This window comes from Herpailurus yagouaroundi, unplaced genomic scaffold (genome assembly GCF_014898765.1).
Source record: "Herpailurus yagouaroundi ecotype Mexico unplaced genomic scaffold, PumYag 28, whole genome shotgun sequence".
In the NCBI taxonomy this organism is placed as follows: domain Eukaryota; kingdom Metazoa; phylum Chordata; class Mammalia; order Carnivora; family Felidae; genus Herpailurus; species Herpailurus yagouaroundi.
This window is the reverse complement of record NW_024412376.1, coordinates 12,445,145-12,468,977: the sequence shown is the minus strand read 5'-3', so window position 1 is coordinate 12,468,977 and position 23,833 is coordinate 12,445,145. Positions and strand designations below refer to the sequence as shown.

The 23,833-nt window shown below is 38.2% G+C and overlaps 1 protein-coding gene across 2 annotated transcripts in view; it reads left to right on the top strand.

The window, feature by feature from the left end:
- The window catches only part of KIF13B (kinesin family member 13B), a 209,443-nt gene that overhangs the window by 169,165 nt on the left and 16,445 nt on the right, over positions 1 to 23,833 (top strand). For both annotated transcript variants that reach the window (XM_040467565.1, XM_040467638.1), the window contains 2 exons: positions 1,576 to 1,687; positions 8,185 to 8,318. In XM_040467565.1, the coding sequence (XP_040323499.1) occupies positions 1,576 to 1,687; positions 8,185 to 8,318 (246 nt within the window). The remainder of the gene's footprint in view (positions 1 to 1,575; positions 1,688 to 8,184; positions 8,319 to 23,833) is intronic.

Sequence of the window (23,833 nt, the reverse complement as noted above, 5' to 3'; positions counted from 1 at the left end):
ATTTAAATGCAAAAGACATTAACGAAACATTAAAGTATGTAAATGAGTGTGTGATTCATAGTAACACAAATGCTCCTACAGTGAAGTATTTCAGAGTTCATGGTTTCCCTAATCATCTTTTCATGTCTGTTTTGTTTCCTGGCTTCCTAATGCTAAAACATCATACCATTTTTTTAAAACTATCAAGGGCTGAGAGAGTTCCTAGGGAAAAGTGGCATTCTCAGAGGTAAACAGGATCCAGATCACTTAGGGCTTATTGATTTTATGATCAGTACTTAGGTTGCTGCTAAAAGTGGATAGGTTTCCAATACGTATCTGAAACCTTAGAGGTCTTTCCACCTCCATCCATCTTTGGGAGCAGTGAAGAACTCACTCTGCAGGCGATTACTAAGGAGAACTCAAAAGTCGTTAGCATCACTCATCTGTGGGATACCAGCTTAAACTAATGTAAAATACTCTTATTTAACTTGGATACAAAAGAAGTCAGAGTGATTATCAAAGGATCAAAAGGGAACTTAAAGCTTTTATAAGATTTGCATCTCATCCCCATTACTGGGTGTTGTACTTCTAGCATTTGGTTGGGGTTTATTTCTTTACGAGATGGGACTGAAGTTAAAAGTGCTTTGATGATATCACCATTAATCCATCACCCAACTGGTGGTGTTCTTGTATTATGCAATGAAATCTTTTTTTTTTTTTAATTTTTTTTTTTTAAACATTTATTTATTTTTGAGACAGAGTGAGACAGAGCATGAATGGGGGGAGGGCCAGAGAGAGAGGGAGACACAGAATCCGAAGCAGGCTCCAGGCTCTGAGCTGTCGGCACAGAGCCTGATGCGGGGCTCAAACTCACGGACCGTGAGATCGTGACCTGAGCGAAGTCGGACGCTCAACCGACTGAGCCACCCAGGCGCCCCTGCAATGAAATCCTTTTAATGGGGATTTACAAAATAAGTTAGGGTACAATAAAATTTGTTAATCCAGAGACTTCCATTATTGGGAACTGGTGATTACTTGATTTGTGCTCAACTGGAACTTTAATGCGTGTTGAAAATAAGAGCCTTGGTAATATACTGTTCTAGAATTTTTACTTTCATGAACGGTGTGTGAATGGATGGGAAGATACCCCCTGGAGAAGGGAGAAGACACAGCCTACACCATTAGAGTTTTTCCTCAGTCTCAGCTGAGAATCTGAAGTGAAAGGATCTTGAGGCAGATGAGCAGAAAGAAACAGCCTGTCTGAGGCAGAACGTAAGGGAGGTTTTCAAAGGAATGTCTTCTTGTATCTGTATTTCCTGGGAAGCAGCATGATTTACAGACAGAAGGTTAGGACAGAGCTGAGGAGACTGAATTGTGAACTGGAGAGGAGATCCAAATTTGAGGTATTGTTAGTATTTGGGAAATTTGCACTATAAAGATGAAAGTACAAGAGGAAAGGTACATAAACAATCAAATCGGTCATGTCTTTAAAGGGAATAAAGCTTTAGAAATGATAACAGGTTTTTCTTAAATATCTTCAGGTTTTTCTGTCAACTATTTGATTTGAATAAAAATTGCTGTTTTTGTTTTTAACAGGGCCGGTGGGAAAGTCAACAGGATGTATCCCAAACTGCAGTTTCCAGAGGGATAGCTCCTGTTGCCCCATCTCTCCCAGCCCGTCCCCATAATAACCATTCTCCCGACCCAGGTAGGTTACATTTTCATTTGTCAACCACTGTCATGGAATTTGAGCATCTTTCAGAAGTAGTTTAAAACAGGATTTCCTGGGGCACCTGGGTGGCTCAGTTGGTTAAGCGTCCAACTCTTGGTTTTGGTTCAGGTCATGATCTCACAGTACGTGAGATCCAGCCCTGCATCAGGCTCTGTGCTGACAGCATGGAGCCTGCTTGGGATTCTCTCTCACCTTCTCTCTCTCTGCCCCTCCTCTGCTCCCATTCTCTGTCTCTCTCAAAATACATACATACATACAACATACATGAACAAACAGACAAATTTTAAAGCAGAATTTCCTACCCTGTAACTACTATCCTACTAGTGAATGCTCATCTGTTTTTTTCCCTTTTTTGGTTTATAACATGTTGTTACATTGATTTTTTAATGTTGAATTTATCCTGCATTACTGTGGTAAATACCACTTGATGTGTTATCATTTATATCTTCTTTATTCTACTTGCTAACTTTCTGTAAAGGATTTTTGTGTTTATGTTCTATGATGAATACTTCTCTTTTCTCATAATAATGCCTTAGTTAGGTTTTGATATGAATGTTGGCCTCATAAAATGACTTGGGAAATATTTCCTTACCATCTTTTTTTCTGAAAGATTTTATACAAGCTTGGTATTACTTCTTCCTTAAATGTTTGACAGGATTCACCAGTGACACTATCTGGGCCTGGAATTTTCTCTTTGGGAAACTTTTAAATTATGACTTCGTTTTCTTTAATAAAGTGCTATTTAACTTTTTGTATTTCTTTGTGAGTCAATTTTCATAAGTTATGTTTTTCAGGTAATTTTCTGTTTCATCTAAATTATTACTCTTATTTCAGTAAATGTTATGGTGTTCCTTTATTGCCCTTTTAATGTTTATAGGATCTATTGTGATATTCCTTCTTTTTATTTATTTATTTAAAAATTTTTTTTAATGTTTATTTATTTATTTTGAGAGAGAGAGAGAGAGAGTGACAGAATCCCAGGCAGGTTCCACGTTGTCAGCACAGAGCAGGATGTGGGGCTCAATCTCACAAGCTGTGAGATCATGACCTGAGCTGAAATCAAGAGCCAGATGTTTAACCAACTGAGCCATCTAGGCACCCCTACTTTTTATTTCTGATAATTTTTGTTTTCTTTCTGTTTTTCTTGAGTACATTTGAGGCATGTCTTATTTTTCTCAGTCTTCTCTCAGAATGAAAGTTGGTCTTACTTTCTTCATTGTTTACTTTGTTTCATTGATTTTGGTTTTATTTTTGATTGTTTCATGGATTTCTATTTCTTTCTGCATTTCACAAATTTTGGAATATGGTGCTTTCATTTTCATTCTATTCAAAATATTTTCTAATTTCGCTCTGATTTATTCTTTGACTCGTAAGTTATTGGGTAGCATGTTAATTCATTTTCATATGTCTGGTGAGAATCTTTTTATTAATGGATTGCTTATTTGATTTCCTTATGATCAGAGAGACTCTTTAATATTTCAGTCTTTTGGAATGTTTTTGAGACTATGTTCTACCTTGGTAAACATTCCATGTATGCTTGGAAAGAAGGTCTGTTCTGTTTGGGAGCGTAGCATTCTGTATATATCAGGTCAGTGTGGTTGATAAGCTTATTCAGTCAGATCGGTTCTTCAAATAGTCTGTCCTTCTACTGATTTTTTTTCTATTTGTCCTATCCATCACTGAGAGAGGGCATTAAATCTCCAAATATGATTATGAAAAATTACCTACTTTTTCATTTATTTTATCTGTTTTTACATCATTCTTGTAGGAACTTTGTTGTTAGGTATATACATTATTTTTTCCCAATGAAGTGATATTTCTATCATTATTAAATGTCCCTTTATATCTTTGGAATTCTCTTACTTTGAAATCTGTCTCACTTGATATTAACGTAGCCTCATCAACTTTCTTTTGCTTATTGTTTGAATGGTGTCTCCTTTTCTCAGTCTTTAAAATTTTAGCTATGTTCGCTCTTTAAATGAACAAATATTTGCTATCTTGTCAGCATATAGTTAGCTCTAACTTATTTTCTAATCTAGCTTGACAAGTTTTGCCTTTTTCTTGGCATATTTAATTCTTCTACATCTAATATTATTATTATTATGTCTGCTACATTGCTGTTGGTTTCTCTTTGGCCTTTTGTATTTTATTTTATTTTTCCGCTGTAACTTCTTTTCTGCCTTCTTTTGGGATAATTGGAAAAATATTTTTTAGTATTTAATTTTATTTCCATTTCTGGCTGTTTGGTATTTCTGTATTTATTAAAGTCTTTGCTCAAGGATTCTAGTATAGATTCTTAACTTATCATAGTCTACTTAGAATTAATAATACATCACTTCCCACTGCACAAATATAAGAACCTTGTAAGTGTATAATTCCATTTGCCTGTTCCTGGACCCCTCTTATTTTGTATTATTGTTGTTATATCTTTTATAGACATTATGAACCCATTTTACGATGTTACTCTTTCTGCTTTAAAACAGCCAGATTAAAAGACTACAGAAAATCTTTTATATTTTTCTTCATATTTATTATTTCTGGCACTATCCTTCGTGAAGTCTTATATTTATCCAATATCATTTCTCTGTAGTCCAAAGAATATCCTATAGTATTTCTTATTGTGAAGTTCTCTTGGAGAGAAAAGAATGCTTCTCCCCTTTTTGAGATTATCTTCACTTCACTTTATTTGAAGAATTTTTTCACTAGCTAGAGAATTCTGGGTAGATAGCTTCTTTCAACACTTCAAACATCTTACATTGTCTTTTAGATTCCTTTTCTGCTGAGAATCAGCCATCATTTCTGTCTCTTTTTCCTACATGTAATATGTCTGTGTTTACTCTCTTGTTTGCTTTCATAGTTCTCTCAATTTTTGTTTTTAGCACTTGGACTAAGGTATACTTAGGTATGGTTTTCTTAGTACTTATCTTACTTGTGTTTCATTGATATTCTTGGATCTGTAAGTTGTGGTTTTCAACAAATTTGGTAAATGTTCAGCTATTATTACATTTTACCCCTAACAATTTTTCTCTACTCTTTCTGAGATTCAAATTACACGTATTAGATTGTTTGATATTACCCTACAGGTCACAGGAGCTCAATTTTTTTTAATTTTTATTTTTCATCCTTTTGTCTTATTCTTATATCTTCTGGTGGCATAATTTCTCCTTCCATTTCCAACCTTCTGTTAAGTACATCCAGAGAATATTTTATTTCAGTTATTATTCTTTTCAGTTCTAGAATTTCACTTGTTTCTTTATTTAAAGTTTTAATTTCTCTGTGGATATTTTATACCTATACATTTGTTAAGATCAGATTCTTCTTTACTTCCTTGGGCCTGTGTCTAAAACTACTTCAACATACTTAACTGCGAAATCCAGCATCTGGGCCATCTCATGGTCTTATTTACATTGACTGCTTTTTTCTTGACTATGGGTTATATTTAATGAGTTTTGACAAATGCATTTACCTGTGTAACCTACCCACCAGTCAAGTTTACAAGATGTACAGGACTCCAGCTACTTTCCACAATCAGCCAGTGTTCTGATTTCTATTCCTTCAGATTAGTTTTGCCTGTTCTACAATTTCATACAAATGGAATCATGCAGTATATGCTCTTTTTGTGTTATGCTTCTTTTATTCAACATTTCTGTTCATGTTATCCACACGGTTGCATCCTTCAGTAATTTATTTTTTGTTGTTGAGAAACATTCACTATCACAGTTGAATTTGTCACAATTTTTAATTAGTTCTTCTATTTATGGACATGTGGCTTATTTCCAGTTTTTGGTTACTGTGAATAAAGTTTGTTCTTGTATAAGTGTTTTTGTGAACACTTCTGTTGAGTTAATACCTAGGAGTGAAATACCTTGTTTTAAAGTTCTGTAAATTTGTTGTTATTGTTTTAAAGATTGTAATCCATGCTTACTTGATTTACATTATTCTCCGCTTTGCTTTGGTCATCATTGCTTCTTGCATCCCACTCTGTCTTTCTGAGTTTAGTTTCTTTTTTGTGAATTACATCTATCATCAGTGCATTTAGCAGTCATCAGTTAGTGACAAACCCTTTAGAAATTTTTATTTTGGGGCTCCTGGGTGGCTCCGTCGGTTAAGCGTCCGGCTTCAGCACAGGTCATGATCTCACAGCTCGTGGATTCGAGCCCCGCGTTGGACTCCGTGCTGACAGCTCAGATCCTGGAGCCTGCTTCGGATTCTGTGTCTTCCTCTCACTCTGCTCCTCCCCTGCTCATGCTCTGTCTCTCTCTCAAAAATAAACATTAAAAAAATTTTTTTAAGTTTTTATTTTGTCTTCACTTTGAAGAATCCTTTTACTATGGATAATATAAAACATACAGGAGTAGAAAGAATAACACCATATGCTCTCAGGTAGCCCTCCCAACTTCAGAATGATCAGTTCATCACTAGTCTGATGTACCCCTACTCCTGCTACATCTCCCAGCCCTCTCCTGGGTAATTTGAAGCAAATCCCAGATATCATTTGATCTGTGAATATCTGTACATGTGTCTCTAGAGCAGTAACATTTCTCTAGAGCTGATAACATTTCTCTCCTAAGAAAAATTAAAAATAAGTCCTTGATATCATCAAATATCTAGTCAGTATTTAGATTTCTCCAATTGGCTCAAAAATACCTTTTAGTTATTTTGAATGAAAATCTAAGTAAGGTTCATTTATTGTGATGAGTTGATATGTGTCTTGAGTTAAAGTTTAATCTATATGTTCTTTGTCTTTTTCCCCCATCCATTGTATTTGCTGAAGAGACCACGTCTTTTGCACAGTAGACTATGTTACCATCCCCCTGAGGTTGTTTAAACAGGGTTCTCTATCAACCGTATTTCCTGTGAATTGGTAGTTAGCTCTACAGGCTTGAACAGATTCAGGCCATTTTGAGGGAGGGGTGGAAGGTAGGATAAATGGAAGGGTAGTTTTGTGTACTTACCTCAAGAGACACCTTGTGTCTGATTGTCTCACTTTGTGATATATGCAGCCTTTGAAAGATTTTTGGCCAGATCTTCATTTAATTAAGGGTCTTCCTCAGTGTAGAATGTTAATTTAACTGTAGGGAGAAGTCTAGATTGTCCCTGTTGTTTGGTCTCAGCATTTAGATGATTATGTCCTTCTGGCTCTTTATTCATCTCAAACTTATTTTCTATTTGTTTCCTTTGTTTTGTTCTACTCTTTCCTAATTTTGCCTTCTTGTAAATTATTTGATTTTTTTGAAATCCGCTTTAACACATCTCTTGGAATTTATAGCTATCTCTTTGCTTTATTGTTTTAGTGATTGCTCTCATGATTATAAAATATCCTTACCTTTCACAGTCTACTTAGAGTTATTATACTACTGTATGTAAAATTTACAAACCTTGGTACTGTATGGGTCCATGTCGCAACTGTATTGCCAATGAACTTAAAGTCATTTCAGGGGCCAGTGTAGAGTAAAAGTATGCTGGTGGCTGTGTGCTTCCATTGGGGAGCATCACACACAGTTCCTCAGGTTGACTTGCTTGTTGTTTTTAAAGTATTATGTGGATACAGTGTTTTACAGTTTGTGACTTAGGTTACATTTTCCTAAAACTTCAGTTTTATTCACTAAGGGGAGAGAAATCTTTTTATATCATAGATATTGTCTGCATGTCTGATCCCAGCCTTTGGTAATTTAGAGCAAGTAAGAACGTGGTTGGTCAGGGCATTGATCCCTCTCCTGTAAAAACAACTCAAACACCACCTTCTTCCTAAAAGCTCCATTTCGGGGCGCCTGGGTGGCGCAGTCGGTTAAGCGTCCGACTTCAGCCAGGTCACGATCTCGCGGTCTGTGAGTTCGAGCCCCGCGTCGGGCTCTGGGCTGATGGCTCAGAGCCTGGAGCCTGTTTCTGATTCTGTGTCTCCCTCTCTCTCTCTGCCCCTCCCCTGTTCATGCTCTGTCTCTCTCTGTCCCAAAAATAAAATAAACGTTGAAAAAAAATTAAAAAAAAATAAATAAAAGCTCCATTTCATCATCTTCATTCAGTAAGTAGGTATGAAAAGCTAAAGCTGGAGAAGACATAGTCAGTCCCTGACTTCAAAGAGTTTAAAGTCTAGATAGAGAGCTATACATGTGTGTCACCAGCTGTGTGATGTAAAAATGAAAACCCCCATCTTATTCTAGGGCAGAAGGTAGTACTTGAACCAATTTGTGACAGGACTGGGGTTGGATTACCCTTCGGATACTAACAGGAACACTGGATATTAGAACGTTTTTGGACTACCCTAATTGCTGTTATTTAATTGGAAAAGGAAATAACATTTTGTTTGAGGAGAGCCATAATAATACTATGTTTTTCTAATATTTTTAAAGGATACTTTTGAATAATTTATATTGTTATATTTGCTACAAATGAAATTTGGCAAACTTGCAAGAAAGAAAACGTCTATGTAGTTGTTTACATTTTATCTCTTTTCCTTTCAATACTGTTGACAGGATTTAGTAGCCTAGCAGCCTCCTACTTGAATCCAGTAAAATCCTTTGTGCCGCAGATGCCAAAGCTCTTGAAGTCTCTCTTCCCTGTCCGTGATGAGAAAAGGGGCAAGCAGCCGTCTCCCCTTGTACATCAGGTAAAAGCATCAGGAAAGCAATGGTGAACATTTCCTAATTAATTCCTGGTGGAATGATGCTCTGTGTCGTCGCATTGATGCTGAAGGGGAGGGATAACAGTGGTGGTGGGGCCTTAGAACCAGCCTTTTTAGGCCTAGTAAAAGCTTGTGATAATTTCTCCTTCACTCTTTTCAGAGGTAACAGAGCTGTTGAAACTTACTGACAGTCTCAATCCTTTCTGCTTTTAAAAAGTGCCGAGTACACTGCTAATGTGATTTATGGTAATATTACTTAGAGCAACAATAGTAAAATTTATGAAGTGCACTTAGTGTTGTTTGTGTATTGCCAAATAGAAAATGTAATTCTATTTTTAATTCTTGATTTCATTTCTTATTTCAAACAATTTTATGTCATCACTGTCCTTCCCTCTCCACCTCTTTTTCCTCTGCTGTGGTCTATCTGTTCCTTCATTTAAAATGTTACAAGTGATCACTTGTCTTATTTCCCCTTTTTCTTAAAACTCTCCACCCAGCCTTCAAATAAGTTTTAAAGAAAATCTTAGAGGGTTTTCAACATAATCAGGAGTCTGCTCTTATGCGATGGTGAATGGGAAGCCTGTTGGAAATGTAATTTCCAGCCTTATGTAGGTGTGAATTCAGCAGAAAATGATAAATGAGGATTTATTTATACTCCTTCAAAAACACATACAGTGCAAGTTCAGTTGTTGAAATAGGTCTTTTGACATCAGCTTATCCACATTCACTTAAAACGTTCAAGTTGCAGAAATGCAGGTGAGTCCTTGTTTGAGACCTTTAACTATTTAAAAGAATTTTCTGAGTTTATGAATGCATATTCAAGGGGGGTGGTATTAGTTTTGTAAGGCTGCAATATAGACATAATTTTTTCAACTTAGCATTATATAAACATTACTTAAGCAGACATTTACACATATTGGATGGAAAAAAAATCATGATTTTGGATGCTTAAACTAAATTTAAGCACATAAGAAGGAGTGCTTGACAGTTATTGAAGGAATCTATGACCATGAGAGCTAAAAGAAATAGCAAGTCTAATCCTTGGTTGGGGTTTAGGCAAAAATGATTTTTCCAAGGATTTGTATATATTATTCTGTTACTACATCATTGGTTTGTAATGTATGATGCATGGACTCTCTGTGTCAGAATTTCCATGGTAGATTTTTAAGAATGTAACTTTAAAAAAAGCAATAACAGCCTGACCTCATAATCCATACCCCATCTGGGAGTGCCTTTATAATCTGTATTTATAAGCACCCAGGTGATTTTATCAAAATATAAAGTTTGATAACCACCATTTTCCAATTGCTATTTGGTGAAGACAGTTATAGAAGTTAAAGGAAATTGACACGGCATTAGAAGTTATTGAATCATACTCTGTAGTTATAGTTATTCAGTGCTACTTTGAGTTTTTGATGTTGCAAGTCAAATCACCTGCTACAATAAATTATTTTTACTGTTTTGCCAGTAAATGATTGATTCTTCTGGATATGAGAGGAACAATAATGTGTTAGAAAGAAATGTAGTGATTGGCAAATAACTGCATTTTGTAATGTCCAGTTTAAGAAGGTAATCTTGAGATATTTCAAAGATACCTTACGCAGTATTTGTCCATTTGGTTTACTTTTTTTGAGCATATATGAGCAATGGCATTGGAGAGAGTAGCCCAGATATTTCACATTTCATAAATAAATGATAATATAAATACAAAACTTGCCTGAATGAAGATGCCTAGTGGTGGAGTTAAACAGTCCAGTTGGGGTTCGGTTTGTGAAAGCTCGACCCCACTGCAGGACCTTTCCTGAAGGTCACCAGGGAGCTGCATCTTGCCTGCACCATTCCAGTCCTCATCTGACTTGACATCATACCTGAAACACTTGCATCTCTAGGCTTCAGTGCTGTGACATTTCCTGGCATCCCTTCCTCTGACTGCTCAGTCTTTCTCAGTTGACTTTTCTGGGACCATCTATTCCATCAAGCTGCAAATATTCAGGTGCCCCAGAGCTCCATTCTGGGCCTTCTTTCCATGGGTCACCCTATTTACTTCCATGGCTCTGTTTATGCATTTTCAACGCTCAAATTTCTATCGCCAGCCCAAACTTTGCCCCTCATCTTGGGCTTCATGGAGCCAACTACCCATTAAACTTTTTCACTCATAAATCAATTAGGCATTCACATTTTATAAGTCCAAAACATTACCGTTGGTTTCAGCTCACAAGTCTATTTACTGCCAACACACAAACTACTTAAAACTACAAATCCATCTCAGTATGTAGCACAAATGTCCACCTAGTTGCTCATATCTCAGAGTGCATCAGTAAAATTTTATAGGTACTGCTTCCAATCCAGTGACTTCTGACCATCTCCATCTTCATCAGTCATTCATGCCACCATCATCTCTTGCCTAGATTATTCCAGCAGCCTATACATACAGGTCTGTCTGACACTTTTTGCCTCATAAAGTCTATTATTCATGAAGTAGCCAAAGTGACCTTCCAAAATCTTACTTAAATTCATGGCTTGAAGTCTTCCATTGCTTCTCACTAAAACTGAATAAAATCTAAATTCCTTACTGTGCCTTACAGCATCCTATATGATCTGTTCCCCTGACTTCTAATCTTTATGCCCTTTATTTCTTCTTTGTTCACCATACTAAGTCATGTTGGCCTTTTCCCCTTCCTTCCTTCCTTCCTAACTTCCTTCCTTCCTCCCTCCCTCCCTCCCTCCCTCCCTTCCCTCCCTCCCTCCTACCTTCCCTCCCTCCCTTGCTTCCTAATCTCATGAACACATGAAGTTCATTTTGGTCTCAAGAATTTTTTGCATTTGCCTTTCCTTATACTTGGAATACTTTTTCCCAAAGTTTTTGCATGGCTACTAGGTCTCTAATAGAGTGGTCTACTATTTAGAGTGGTCAAGATAGGCCAGTCTAAGGAAGTACACTTGCATTTAGAGAGGCCTTGACCAGCTAAACTAAAACGATAGCTTCCACCACATTAGTATACTATTACCATATTTAATCTTCATTGGATGTTATTGTTATGTTTATATGTTTATTAGCTCTTCTCTAGAATTGGTTGACCATTGACATATGCAGATTATTATATTAGATAGTTTGTATGTGTCAAGTGTCATACAGTGGTATAAAGTAGTATGTTTGCAGCTTAGAGGTGAGGGAATCACATCTGAGTGGGGATTTGCAATATCAAGACATAATTATGAACTTTCTTGCCTAGATTGATACAAGTTCCACTGAAGAACTATTCCTAAAGGAGGGGAAAACTTAAGCGTATCATCAGGACTTAGTTGATCAAAGATGCTTGTGCTCACATCATTTTTATTGACTGTCTGGGATAAAGCTCTCAGAGAAGTAAAGCATAATTTTAAATGGCATTGCCAATATGGAGTTTTCTTTTGTTTAAATATGTTTTAAATTGTTGCCACCTGAATGGCGGTTCATCCTTGGAAATGGAGCACTGTAATGCAAATGGAATTTCAAAGTAACAGCAGTAAGAAGAATGCTGTATTGGTTAGACTTCTTTAGTGCTCCTCAATTTTTTTTAAATAGTAGTCTTTACTATAATGGCATCCCATTCACTTGGAAATGAGCTTTGATACCTAAAGTTGAGGGTCTTACTGTTGTTGATGATCTGTCCTGCCTCTCCTCATGGGAACTCTTAGTCCTCCAGGAAAAAAAATCCGCTTCCTTCCAACCAGTTTTTGCCTCAGAGTTTCCTCTGGTGTTACCTAGGAGTTAAAGGGAGGGGAGGAGAAGGTTCTCTCTAGACTTAATTAATAGCTATAGGATAGTCCACTATATCTCATAATAAATGCTCCATCATTCTTCGGTTGCCTTGTCAGAGTCTTTCTTCAAGTGGGGAGCCTGGAAGTGTTTTCAAGCCCACACTTGAAAATAGTGGAATCATCATCTTCCTCTTCTAAATAATGTACTTCTACCAAAGCAACATATGACTGTACTTTTTTTTTTTTTTTTTTTTTTTTAAAGTCAGTATTAGCTTGTTGTGCCTCTGGTCAGTTAACATTCCCTTTTTTGTTTGTTTGTTTACACTCTTGTCAGTGCAGTTCTTTTTTATTACTGTGTTGTCTAGCTGATGTATAAAAATACTTAAGGAACTTTAGATTCGTTTCTAAAATTTTTCATCTTAGTTTTGTTTTAATGCTCCTAGAATATCAAGGTACTTTTTTTTTTTTTTTTTAATTTTTTAATGTTTATTTTTGAGAGAGAGAGAACGTGAGTGGGGGTAAGGGGCAGAGAGAGAAGGAGACACAGAATCCGAAGCAGGCTCTAGGCTCTGAGCTGTCAGCACAGAGCCGGACATGGAGCTCGAACTCACGAACTGCAAGATCATGACCTGGGCCGAAGTTGGACGCTCAACCCACTGAGCCACCCAGGTACCAATCAAGGTATTTCTTAAGTAATTATTTAGAAAATGCATTTGATCCAGCTATCTCTGCAAACTTTTTAAGGGCATAGTCTGTCTTCATTTGACTCATAAGTAAAATAATTGAACGTTAGAGGGCCTAAGAGAGAGCCCTCTCATAGGCAACTAAAGATCACTCCTCAAATCACAGGGTGACAGTTCAGCATATTTCAGCTTTACATGTTCAGCAACTACCATCTCCAGTCCACATTTCTTCCTCTCTCTACCAAAGAGATCATGGGAGGCTTTGTTAGATACATTATGGAAATAAAGGGACACCATGTCCGTGGTCTTTCTCTGTTATCACCAGTCTTGTAACAAGCCTAAAACACATTCATGCTGGCAAACATTCCTAAAGTACTCTGTTCACTGCCTGGCTTTGCCATAGCTCTGAGTGAATTATCTAGTGGTATCATTTACCAGTAGTGCAAAGAAATACACAAATGCCATGAACCTTGCTCTCCTTTTGATTCTGTGTTTTATTTGCTGCTAGTGCTTTGTTAGTACACTCATTTCAGTAGCCTGTATAAATAGTCATTAAATAATCAATACCTAAGACTAAAAAACTTAGTGTGTTATAGAATAACATCAAAGATAGAACCCAGAAAAATAGAAATCAGTGCATATCCTAAAAGGAATCTGGATCAATTCTCCAGTATGGGAAAGGATAAATTATTAATACTGCATAAGATATAGAGATAATAGATAGTAACCTTGCTGAAGCTATATAATGTGCAACAGCACAAAAAACCCCCCAAATCCCAATGGTTTGAGTATCAACAATATGTGGTAACCAAATAGACCACATATGATAGGATATTATTTTATTTCTATTCCCCCCAACTTTCTCTTTTTATCATTTTTAAAGCTGTTTCCCACTGAACTATGATGAAAGATACTAAAACTTCTTCCTTTTTTATATTTCTGTCCCAGTTTAGTTTGAAGACTTAAAGTTCTTCTCTGAAATAGTCACAATAATGAAGAAACTCACATGGACTCACCTGAACACCACCCTTGGCATTATTAGACCACGCTTAGATTACTGCAGTTGGTCCTGGATGTGTCACTATGGGAAATCCATTGACCAATTGGAATTATTTCAGGGGATAACGTCAGAAATGATTTATGAGGAAGGATTAAAGGAGTTATTTATAGCTTGACCAAACAATGACTAAGAGAGCTGACTGTATAAGCAGTCAAGGGACGGCAGCACCGAGGCGGTGAGAGCTGTGTAGGATGGCTCTGCTACAGCAGGGGGTGGAAGGCGCAGAATGACAGAGGTGAAATTAACAGAGAGACTGGTAACAGCTGTGAATAAGTAGAATGATTTAGAGATAGCAGGGTGCTCTCTTCAAAAAAGCACCATGGAATTGCTGTCACTTCTGTTTTTTTAAAAAATAAGATTTTGAAAATATAAAAATAGTCCAGGTAATAACTGAGGAATGGGATAGGTCTTGTTTCTACCAGTCATTCCTATAATCTCACTGTTAGGTGGAAGAGAGACAGAAGTTGTGTAATGAAGGCAGGATTATTCTCAGAAAAGTACTTTTAATCAGAGTGTCCTTGACATTTTCAAACAAGAGTGTTCAGTACTCTCCCTCATGGAAAGATACAAACATGCAACTATGGTGAAACTAACGAAAAGATTAATGTTTATTAACTTGTTCTTTGGAGTCAGCAGGTTTTCACATCAAGATGCTATTATTTTTTGGCATTATATTTCAGTATTTGAAAAGATTCATGGATCTTTTCTTGTACAGTAGAAGTTAATAGTTTACTCTGAAGATTTAAAAACAAAGATTCTTACATTGTACAAAATGTTTTGGTTTGAACATGTTCATAAAGACTTATGTTTCTCATTTTTATGGAGATTTGTTTTTGTTTGTAATCAATTTCTGAGTTCCAGAAATGCAAAGATATTGCACTGAAAGAGGTGGCAGCTGACAAAATTGCTGTCTTTGACCTTCTGATGCAAGTTTAGTAACTAATCTGGAAAATAATGAACTGCAATTAATGAAATCTGTACTCATATTCAAGTGTGTGTCTCAGACAGCACATAAAATAATTGAAAGAACTTCCTGCTCTCTAATTAGTTAGATTGAATTAATTTGGCATAATAGCTTTTTTCATGTATCAAGAAGTTTGTGTTCAGATGAAGCTATTTATGTGCTTCAAACTTTGGGACTCTAAATGATGCCTCTGGTTCATCTGGAGAATTAAAGAGTTAATATTCAGGTTTAATTTCCACCATCAAAAGCACAGTCCCATTTTCAGCCTACCTATGTTTTACAGTCTGTCCCTTTTCTGTGTCCTGCACTTTGCTTGGGGCTATCTTGTCAACCACAGGGATATTTTTCTCTCTTTCAACACTGTTTCCAGCATGGAGGATGGACAAAGCCTTGAGGTGAGAGAGCAGCACTGCACATCTCCAGTACTAATTGAAAAGATGCTTGTGTAGTTAGTTATTCCATCCTTTGTGTCAGCAGTCCTTCTGCACATAAAATGGGGCGGGGGGGAAAGGGGCACCTGGGTGGTGCAGTCAGTTAAGTGTCTGACTCTTGATCTCGGCTCAGGTCAGGTTTGTGAGTTTGAGCTCCCAGTTGGGCTCTGTGCTGACAGTGCGGAGCCTGCTTGGTATTCTCTCTCTTCTCTCCGCCCCTCCCCGGCTTGTGCTCTTTCTCTTTCTCTTTCTCTCAAAATAAATAAGCAAAGCTGAAAAGATAAATAAATAAAATGGGAAAAAACAAACCAACTACTAGTTCTTCCCTTGTGCACACAGATGCTGTTTTTAGGGTTACTCATACATGGACTCCTTGATGAAACAAACCTTATCAATGCTGCCCCATGTGTCATCACCATAACTAACTAAAATAAGAAAAAGGCTTTATATCTTGTTTTCCAGCCTTCAGTGTTCGTTAATTGTTCAGATTCTTTAAAAAATAACGTAGGGGTGCCTGGGTGGTTCAGTAGGTTAAGCATCTGACTCTTGATTTTGGCTCAGGTCATGATCTCATGGTTCATGAGATCGTGTCCAGAGCCCAGCTCTGCATGGAGCCTGTTTGGGATTCTCTGTCTTTCCCTTTCTTTCTGCTACTTCCCTGTTTGCATGCACGCTCTCTTTCTCTTTCAAAATAAATAAATAAACTTAAAAAAAAATGTATATTTGCATTTCCCGCCTGTAATTTAGTAAGTGCCACATGCCACATGTAATAAATATATTTGAATATGTTATCGTGCATTCAGTTGTTCTTGAGTTCATAAAGGCAAGTTTGCCTTTGGAGTACAGACTTTTTTTTTTTTTTTTTTATTTTTTTTTTTTTTCAACGTTTATTTATTTTTGGGACAGAGAGAGACAGAGCATGAACGGGGGAGGGGCAGAGAGAGAGGGAGACACAGAATCGGAAACAGGCTCCAGGCTCTGAGCCATCAGCCCAGAGCCCGACACGGGGCTCGAACTCCCGGACCGCGAGATCGTGACCTGGCTGAAGTCGGACGCTTAACCGACTGCGCCACCCAGGCGCCCCCAGACTTTTTTTTTTAAGTTTATTTATTTATCTTGAGACAGAGTACGAGTTGGGGCGGGGCATAGAGAGAGGGGGAGAGAGAATCCCAAGCAGGCTCCACATTGACAGTGCGGAGTCTGATGTGGGGTTTGAACTCATGAACTGTGAGATCATGACCTGAGCTGAAGTTGGGTGCTTAACTGACTGAGCCACCCAGCGCCCTCCCCAATTTTTTTTTTTTTTAATTTAAGGCAAATGATTTCCATTCAGTTGCTTTAAAGATGAATTCTTAGTCACTTTTAGTACTGTCAGTTTTCCAAAATTTTCATAATGTTTTGCTGCCTATCTTTGCCCCAGAAATGTATGGACACTGTATTGAAAGATACTGAGTTGACAGTGTAGTCTTCACAGTCAAGTATAATAGCTGATTTGAAAAATAGTGAAAATATGAGTTTCTGAGTCATTACTGAAGTTGATTGAAGAGACCTCAGTCTGCCAGTCATTTTTCAGAAATTGTCATTGTATACTTTTGTATGATTCTCTAGATCAGGGATTGGGAAACTTTTTTTAAGGGCCAGAAAGTATTTTAGGTTTTGTAGGCCTGTCAAAACTAGCCATAGATAATACTTCTAATAAATGAGTCTGGATGTGTTCTGAGAAAATTTTATTTATAACCCCCAAATTTGAATTTCATATAATTTTTTCATGTTACAAAGTATTCTTTTATTTCAATAATTTGAAAGTGTAAAAATCATTCTTAGCTTACAGGTTATACCAAACAGGTGATAGTCTAGATGTAGACCCAGTTTTTAAAATTTTAAGATTAACAGATATTCTCTTTTAAGTCAACACCTTTTGTCCTTCATAGACACTTGAAAAACCAACAACCGTTATTTTTAATGAAGTGAATATTACATCCTTTAAAAAAAATGTAAGTTTTTTTCACATGAATATTTAAGTAAGCATTAATAGCTATCATGTGGAAGTTTAAAAAGTAAAAATAAGAAACTATCTTTTATCACAACTCCAGAAATACTAGCATTTAAAATTTCCTATACATAGTACCTCAAATAAGCTGAACTAACACATATATAAATAATATAGTAAAATAAAAAGTCTGTTTTGATGGTCTCACTCACTTTTACCCTCTGATAAAATAGTTTACTTGTTGATGGAAGAAATGGGCCTTTTAGTTGTTTTATATAATTAAAGTTAAATGGGAGTATAAGTTAGTCCCCGAGTGCTTGTTTCTGAGGAGCAAGGGACTCTGTGTGTGGTTTTGCTCCCCCTATATCCCCAGCTTCTGGCACAGTCATTGGAATATAGCAGACACCTGACATGTGTTTGTGAATGAGTAAATTGATGATATCTAAGGTTCTTTATTTGAAAGAAAATGGAATTAAAGTCCATGGGGGAGGGGAAGAAGAAGAAAAAAAAAAAGAGGTTAGGGAGGGAGAGAGCCAAAGCATAAGAGACTCTTAAAAACTGAGAACAAACTGAGGGTTGATGGGGGGTGGGAGGGAGGGGAGGGTGGGTGATGGGTATTGAGGAGGGCACCTTTTGGGATGAGCACTGGGTGTTGTCTGGAAACCAGTTTGACAATAAATTTCATGTTAAAAAAAAATATTGTATCCTGAATGGCTTTGGGACTGATAACCGAAGTAGAATCTTTGGATTTATATTTTACATCAGATATAATTGTTGATTATTTAAAACTGGGCTTGTAGCAACCTAAACTACAAGTATCTTTTAAGACACCACAAAATTCCAGTGATTAGGAAAACCATGGTTTTTCCCAAATGTGCTGAGTATTTACTGCGTGCCAGAGATTTTATATGCATTAGCTCAATAGCAGTGCTAAGTTATATCAGCGCTGTCCAATAGAAGAATGTGAGCCCCACGTGACATTTTAAATTTTCTGGCAGGCACATTTAAAAAAGTAAAAAGAAACAGGTCAAATTAATTCTAGTAATATAATTTACTTAACCTAGTATAGTCATAATACTGTCACTTTAACCTGTAATCAGTATAAAAAATTTACTGAGATATTTCCTTCTTTTTTTCTGTAAAGTTCTTGAAATCAAGTGTGTATTTTACATTTCTAGCACATCTCAATGTGGATACTAAATTTTTGTCGGAAATACTTGATCTGCATTTAGAGTTCATGAAGTAGACAAAATAGATCCCCGTGCCCAATCTGTTCTAAACGTACTCAAAGGCACTTTAATTTTTAAATTTTTAAGTAAAATTAAAAATTCACTTCCTCAGTCACATTAGCTTCATTTCAAGTGCTCAGTAGCTACATGGGCTGGTGGCCACCATGTTGGAGAGCACAGGGTTAGAGGGTGATATTAGATACTGAGATATTGAGGAAAGTGAGACTTTGGTAGGTTAAACACCTCATCTAAGGTTACAGAGCCTAGTGAGTGGTATACTGAGATTTATATTCAAGGAACAAAATTGCATGCACAATTGTGACCTTAAGAGATTTCACTGGATCTGACTAAAATATTACAAGCGATTATATTTATAGAATGAATGAATCTAAAGTATTTGAAGGAGTGGGGAGCACCTGGGTGACTCAGTCAGTTAAGCGTCTGACTTCAGCTCAGGTTATGATCTCATGGCTCACGAGTTTGAGCCCTGCATTGGGCTTTGTGCTGACAGTTCAGAGCCTGGAGCCTGCTTCAGATTCTGTGTCACCATCTCTCAGCCCCTGCCCTGGACATGCTCTGTCTGTCTCTCTCTCTCTCAAAACTAAGCATTAAAAAAGCAAAATAAGTAAAATATTTGAATTAGGGACTGGTCAAACCATGGAAATACACTGAGTAGGACCTATTTGTATTTTCTTGCCCATTCCTTTCTAAAAAACTTATCTGTGGGCAGTGGAGAATCATTAACTGCTTTCTGGCAGGAGAGTGACATGGTCAAATTTGTATTTCAGAACGTTCTTCTGACTGCAATTTGGAGGGTAGATTAGAAGAGGATAAAACTGAAAGAATCTATTTGAGTGTATCTAAAAACCTCATGAGGCATTGTAATTTTGGGCAGAAAAATGAAGTCACCTTCCCATGCCTGCCACATTGATATTTGATGTCACTGATTGAAAGGGGCATGAGGCAGGTGGAATAAAAGTGTGTCTGGCAGGGGACCAGCTGGTGGCCACCTGTCTTCCACTCTGTGTGGCATTGCTCAGAGAATGCATGTGGACTGGATTACCACCTTCTGGATGTGCAACACCAGAGATGATCAGGCTTACACACAAACAAATGACTGATGGGTCAGGTAGAATGCTGAGTCACTCATTTAAAATAAGAAATCTAATTGCCAGATGGACAAAAGTGCTAGAGTCATCATAGCTAACACACTCTTACCCTGATCACCCTGGAGAGGCAGCGTGTAAATCATGAGCCAGCTCTGTGAGTGGGGAGCTGGCTATGTGAACCAGTTCCTGCAGGCAGCTGAAGTGTCAGTCTCTGGACTAGGGCAGGGTGCTTCCTACCAGCCTTCCTCCTGTGACTTTCCAGTTCCCCTTCTTCCACCCTAACCACTCTGCCTCTGATTAACATAACCTTTAAAAAGTATGTTTATATTGATTAGGTTATTTATTGCTGAGTCTTGATCTTTAGGTAATTGTACATGACTGTTTTTATCCATTGTTTATTACGCTTATCAGAACATATTCAAAGATTAGGAAATATTTTATTTATATGCACTCGCCCTGCTTGGTTGGTCTCGTTTATTATATTTTTCTCACTTTAGAAGCATGAAAATCAAAGGTTGTCTATTGATTATTTGTAGCAAAGGTAAATCCTACATCTCTTGTTATGTATTCTTATGCTTGGATTTAAATGATTGGTTAGAGTTTTAAAAAGGAGCGGGGGGCGGGGGGGTGGTCCTGGCTGGCTCAGTCACCAGAGCATGTGACTCTTGATCTTGGGGTTGTGAGTGTGAGCCACATGGTGGGTGTAGAGATTACTTTAAGAAGTAAAATCTTGAGGCACCTGGGTGGCTCAGTCGGTTAAGCATCCAAATCTTGATTTCAGCTCAGGCCATGACCTCATGGTTCATGAGATAAATCCTCATGCTGGGTGAGGACCTGCTTGAGATTCTCTCTCTGTCCCTCTCCTCTTCTCAAAACAATAAATAAAAATAAAATCTTAAAAGACATGGAAGATCATATTTGCGTAGGATCCATTGGAAAATGACATTTAAGAATTTATCGAGTTCAGGGTGAAGGGGTGATTATTAGGGAAGGTTCATTTTCAAACAAGAAAAAAATTGCATCAGAAAATTCAGTGTTTTGGAACAAATTGTGTATTTTTTGCTTTAAAATATTTCTTCTGGGGCACCTGGGTGGCTCAGTTGGTTAAGCATCTGACTTCAGCTTAGGTCATGATCTCACAATTTGTGAGTTTGAGCCCTGCATTGGGCTCTGTGCTGACAGCTCAGAGCCCGGAGCCTGCTTCGGATTCTGTGTCTCCCTCTCTCTCTGCCCCTCTCCACTCATGCTCTCTCTCTCTCTCAAAAATAAACAAACATTAAAAAAATTTTTTTTAAATATTTTTTCTCCCCTCTACCTACCCTTGTGCCCAAATTTCAGCATGTCTAATCTTTTCCAGATTGTCTGTAACTGTACAGTTTGGCCTTCTTCATGTCACTTAGGTAATTTGTTCATTTATGTATGTATTCATTCAACAAACATGGAGTTATTCTCCTCTGTATGGGAATACAGAGATGATTGAGCCATAATCCCTACCCTTCAGAAAGCCAAATAGGATGATGTTGTAGATGCTGTAGTCTGTGTATGTCTGAGGCTGGCTGACATGGTGAAGGTGTGCTCTAGCTGAGACAAACGTGACTGGCTGCACACCAGGAAGAAAATCTTTGCCTAGGGAGAAAGAGGAGTGCAGGGAAGGCTCTGACAGAGCAGTGTAGTCAGTGCAGAGTGGAGTTAGCCTAACAAGTGAGGAGAGGGTGCAGCCTCACGGAGAGGTGAGGGTCTGTACGTGTTGCCAAGATGTTAAACCTTTATATTCTTTTAGGCAAGGGGGTCTCCCAGTAAGTCTTATGCCTAGTTGAAATTCTGAGTTGATCTTCCCTATTTTCTTCATTTACGTGGCATGTGAAAACCAGAGTTAAAAAATGATGGGCTATGATACGGCAAGTGACCCTCATCTTTTCCGTGAAATACTTCTAAGCGGTTCTCTTGCTTGTAACCTACTCATCTGTTAAGTTTCAGTGATGCTCAGCAGACAGCACGATTGCAAGTTCAGCTGCTACTTGAGAAGTCAGTCCTTTTCCATCTCTGTCACTGACTCATGGGGTACCCTGCATGCATTTAACCATTAGGTGAATGTCTCTGAGCCTTGGTTTCTGTAGTGTGAGATGTAGATAATTACACTTCTATTCACTTGCCTCATGGGACTTCTCCTTAATATTTATAGCTGCAAAATACTTTGCAGTCATTTTTATTAATAGTTGCCAGATGTGTCGTAAGGATTAATGAACTTATGATCTGAAATGTTTTGAGCTCCTGAAATAGGAGGCAACTGCCTGCACAAGGGATATGTAAAAGAGCATTAAAATGCAAACAATACACATTTGGAAATTTGAGCTCTTATGTGTGAAGGACAAATGGCACACTTAAGATTTCAGTACACTTTGTAGGTATTTTTGGTATCCTTAATGAAGTTCTTGTATTCATCACAGGCCCTCACCAAATACAGAAAGCTGGGTGCCCCCTGCCCCCCACACATAGGCACATGCACAGGTGTGTACACGCGTACACAAACAGACACCGATTCTGCTAATACCACTGTTTACCCTCCTCCCTGTTATCCATCCTTTCTGGGCATCATCCTTTGACTTGTTTCCCCAGCCTCCACCGACGGTTGTTTCCAAGTGTTCAGTAGTCTCCCTCATATCTCCAAATTTCCATTTCCTTTTTCTCTTACCATCCAAGTTATTGACTTATTGACTCTCCACCAAACCACTGAAGCAACTTCTTGATTGGTCTCTTCAAGCTTCGTATCTCCCCTGGTTCAGGATTAATCTTGTCTACATGTAGCTCTTATCACTGCTCATTCAGTACCTTTAATAGCTCATTCCTGTGGGTGAAAATCAACCGTGAGCTCACAAGGCCTCCTGAACACCACCCTAACCTGCTTTCCTCTGCCCGATGTGGGTCACTCTAGATCATTCTGTCTTCCCCAAGACCTCCTGGAAGATTGAGTAGCTTTTCTTGGGGCAGAGGTGGCAGTAGAGGGAACAGATCAGACTCAGAGAGCAGCTCCTTTGCCATGTCATTCTTCATGTTGAAAGTGTCCTCGGGGCGCCTGGGTGGCGCAGTCGGTTAAGCGTCCGACTTCAGCCAGGTCACGATCTCGCGGTCCGGGAGTTCGAGCCCCGCGTCAGGCTCTGGGCTGATGGCTCAGAGCCTGGAGCCTGTTTCCGATTCTGTGTCTCCCTCTCTCTCTGCCCCTCCCCCGTTCATGCTCTGTCTCTCTCTGTCCCAAAAATAAACGTTGAAAAAAAAAATAAAAAAAAAAAAAAAAAAAAAAAAAAGAAAGTGTCCTCCTGCCCCAGGAAAGCCACTCAGTCTTCAAGGCCTGTCTCAAAGTAAAATCGCCCTCATGAGGGTATTCTAGACCTGTTTCGTTTATCATTCCTTCTACTCTGAATTTTCTCTGCGTTTGAAACTTTGATTCTAATATCTATCATTTTCCTTGATGTTTCAGTTATTTGCATACATGTCCTTGCCAGTCTGTTGAGAGCAAAGCCTGTGACTTTGTGACCTTTGTGTTCCTCACAGCGCTTGTTGCAGCAACCTGCACACCCAGACCTGAGTGTTTGTTGAACTGAATTTGGACATTGAATCAGAGTCCCAGTTATCTCCTTCATGTAGGACAGCTTTATGGAAACATTTGAAATACATAAAAGTAGAGAGGATACTACAGTGAGTCCCTGTGTGCTCGTCACCTTGTCTCAGTAACAATTACGGGTGCCTGGGTGGCTTAGTCGGTTAAGTGTCTGACTCTTGGTTTCGGCTCAGGTCATGATCTCACGATTTATGGATTTGAGCCCCACATCAGGTTTCACTCTGACAGTGTGGAGCCTCCTTGGGATTCTCTCTCTCTCTCTCTCTCTCTCTCTCTCTCTGCCCCTCCTCCCTCCCTCCCTCCCTCCCTCCCTCCCTTCTGTCTCTGCCCCTCCCCCACTCTCAAATAAACTTTTTTTTATGCAAGCCACTTAATTTCTTATTTTTTAAAATTTTTTTAAAATGTTTATTTATTTTTGAGACAGAGAGACAGAGCATGAATGGGGGAGGATCAGAGAGAGAGAGGGAGACTCAGAATCGGAAGCAGGCTCCAGGCTCTGAGCTGTCAGCACAGAGCCCGACACGGGGCTCGAACTCACGGACCGTGAGATCATGACCTGAGCCGAAGTCAGATGCTTAACCAACTGAGCCACGCAGGCGCCCCTTAATTTCTTATTTTTACCCTCAAGCTAATTAAAAATAATAGAGGGGCACCTGGGTGGCTCAGTTGGTTAAGCA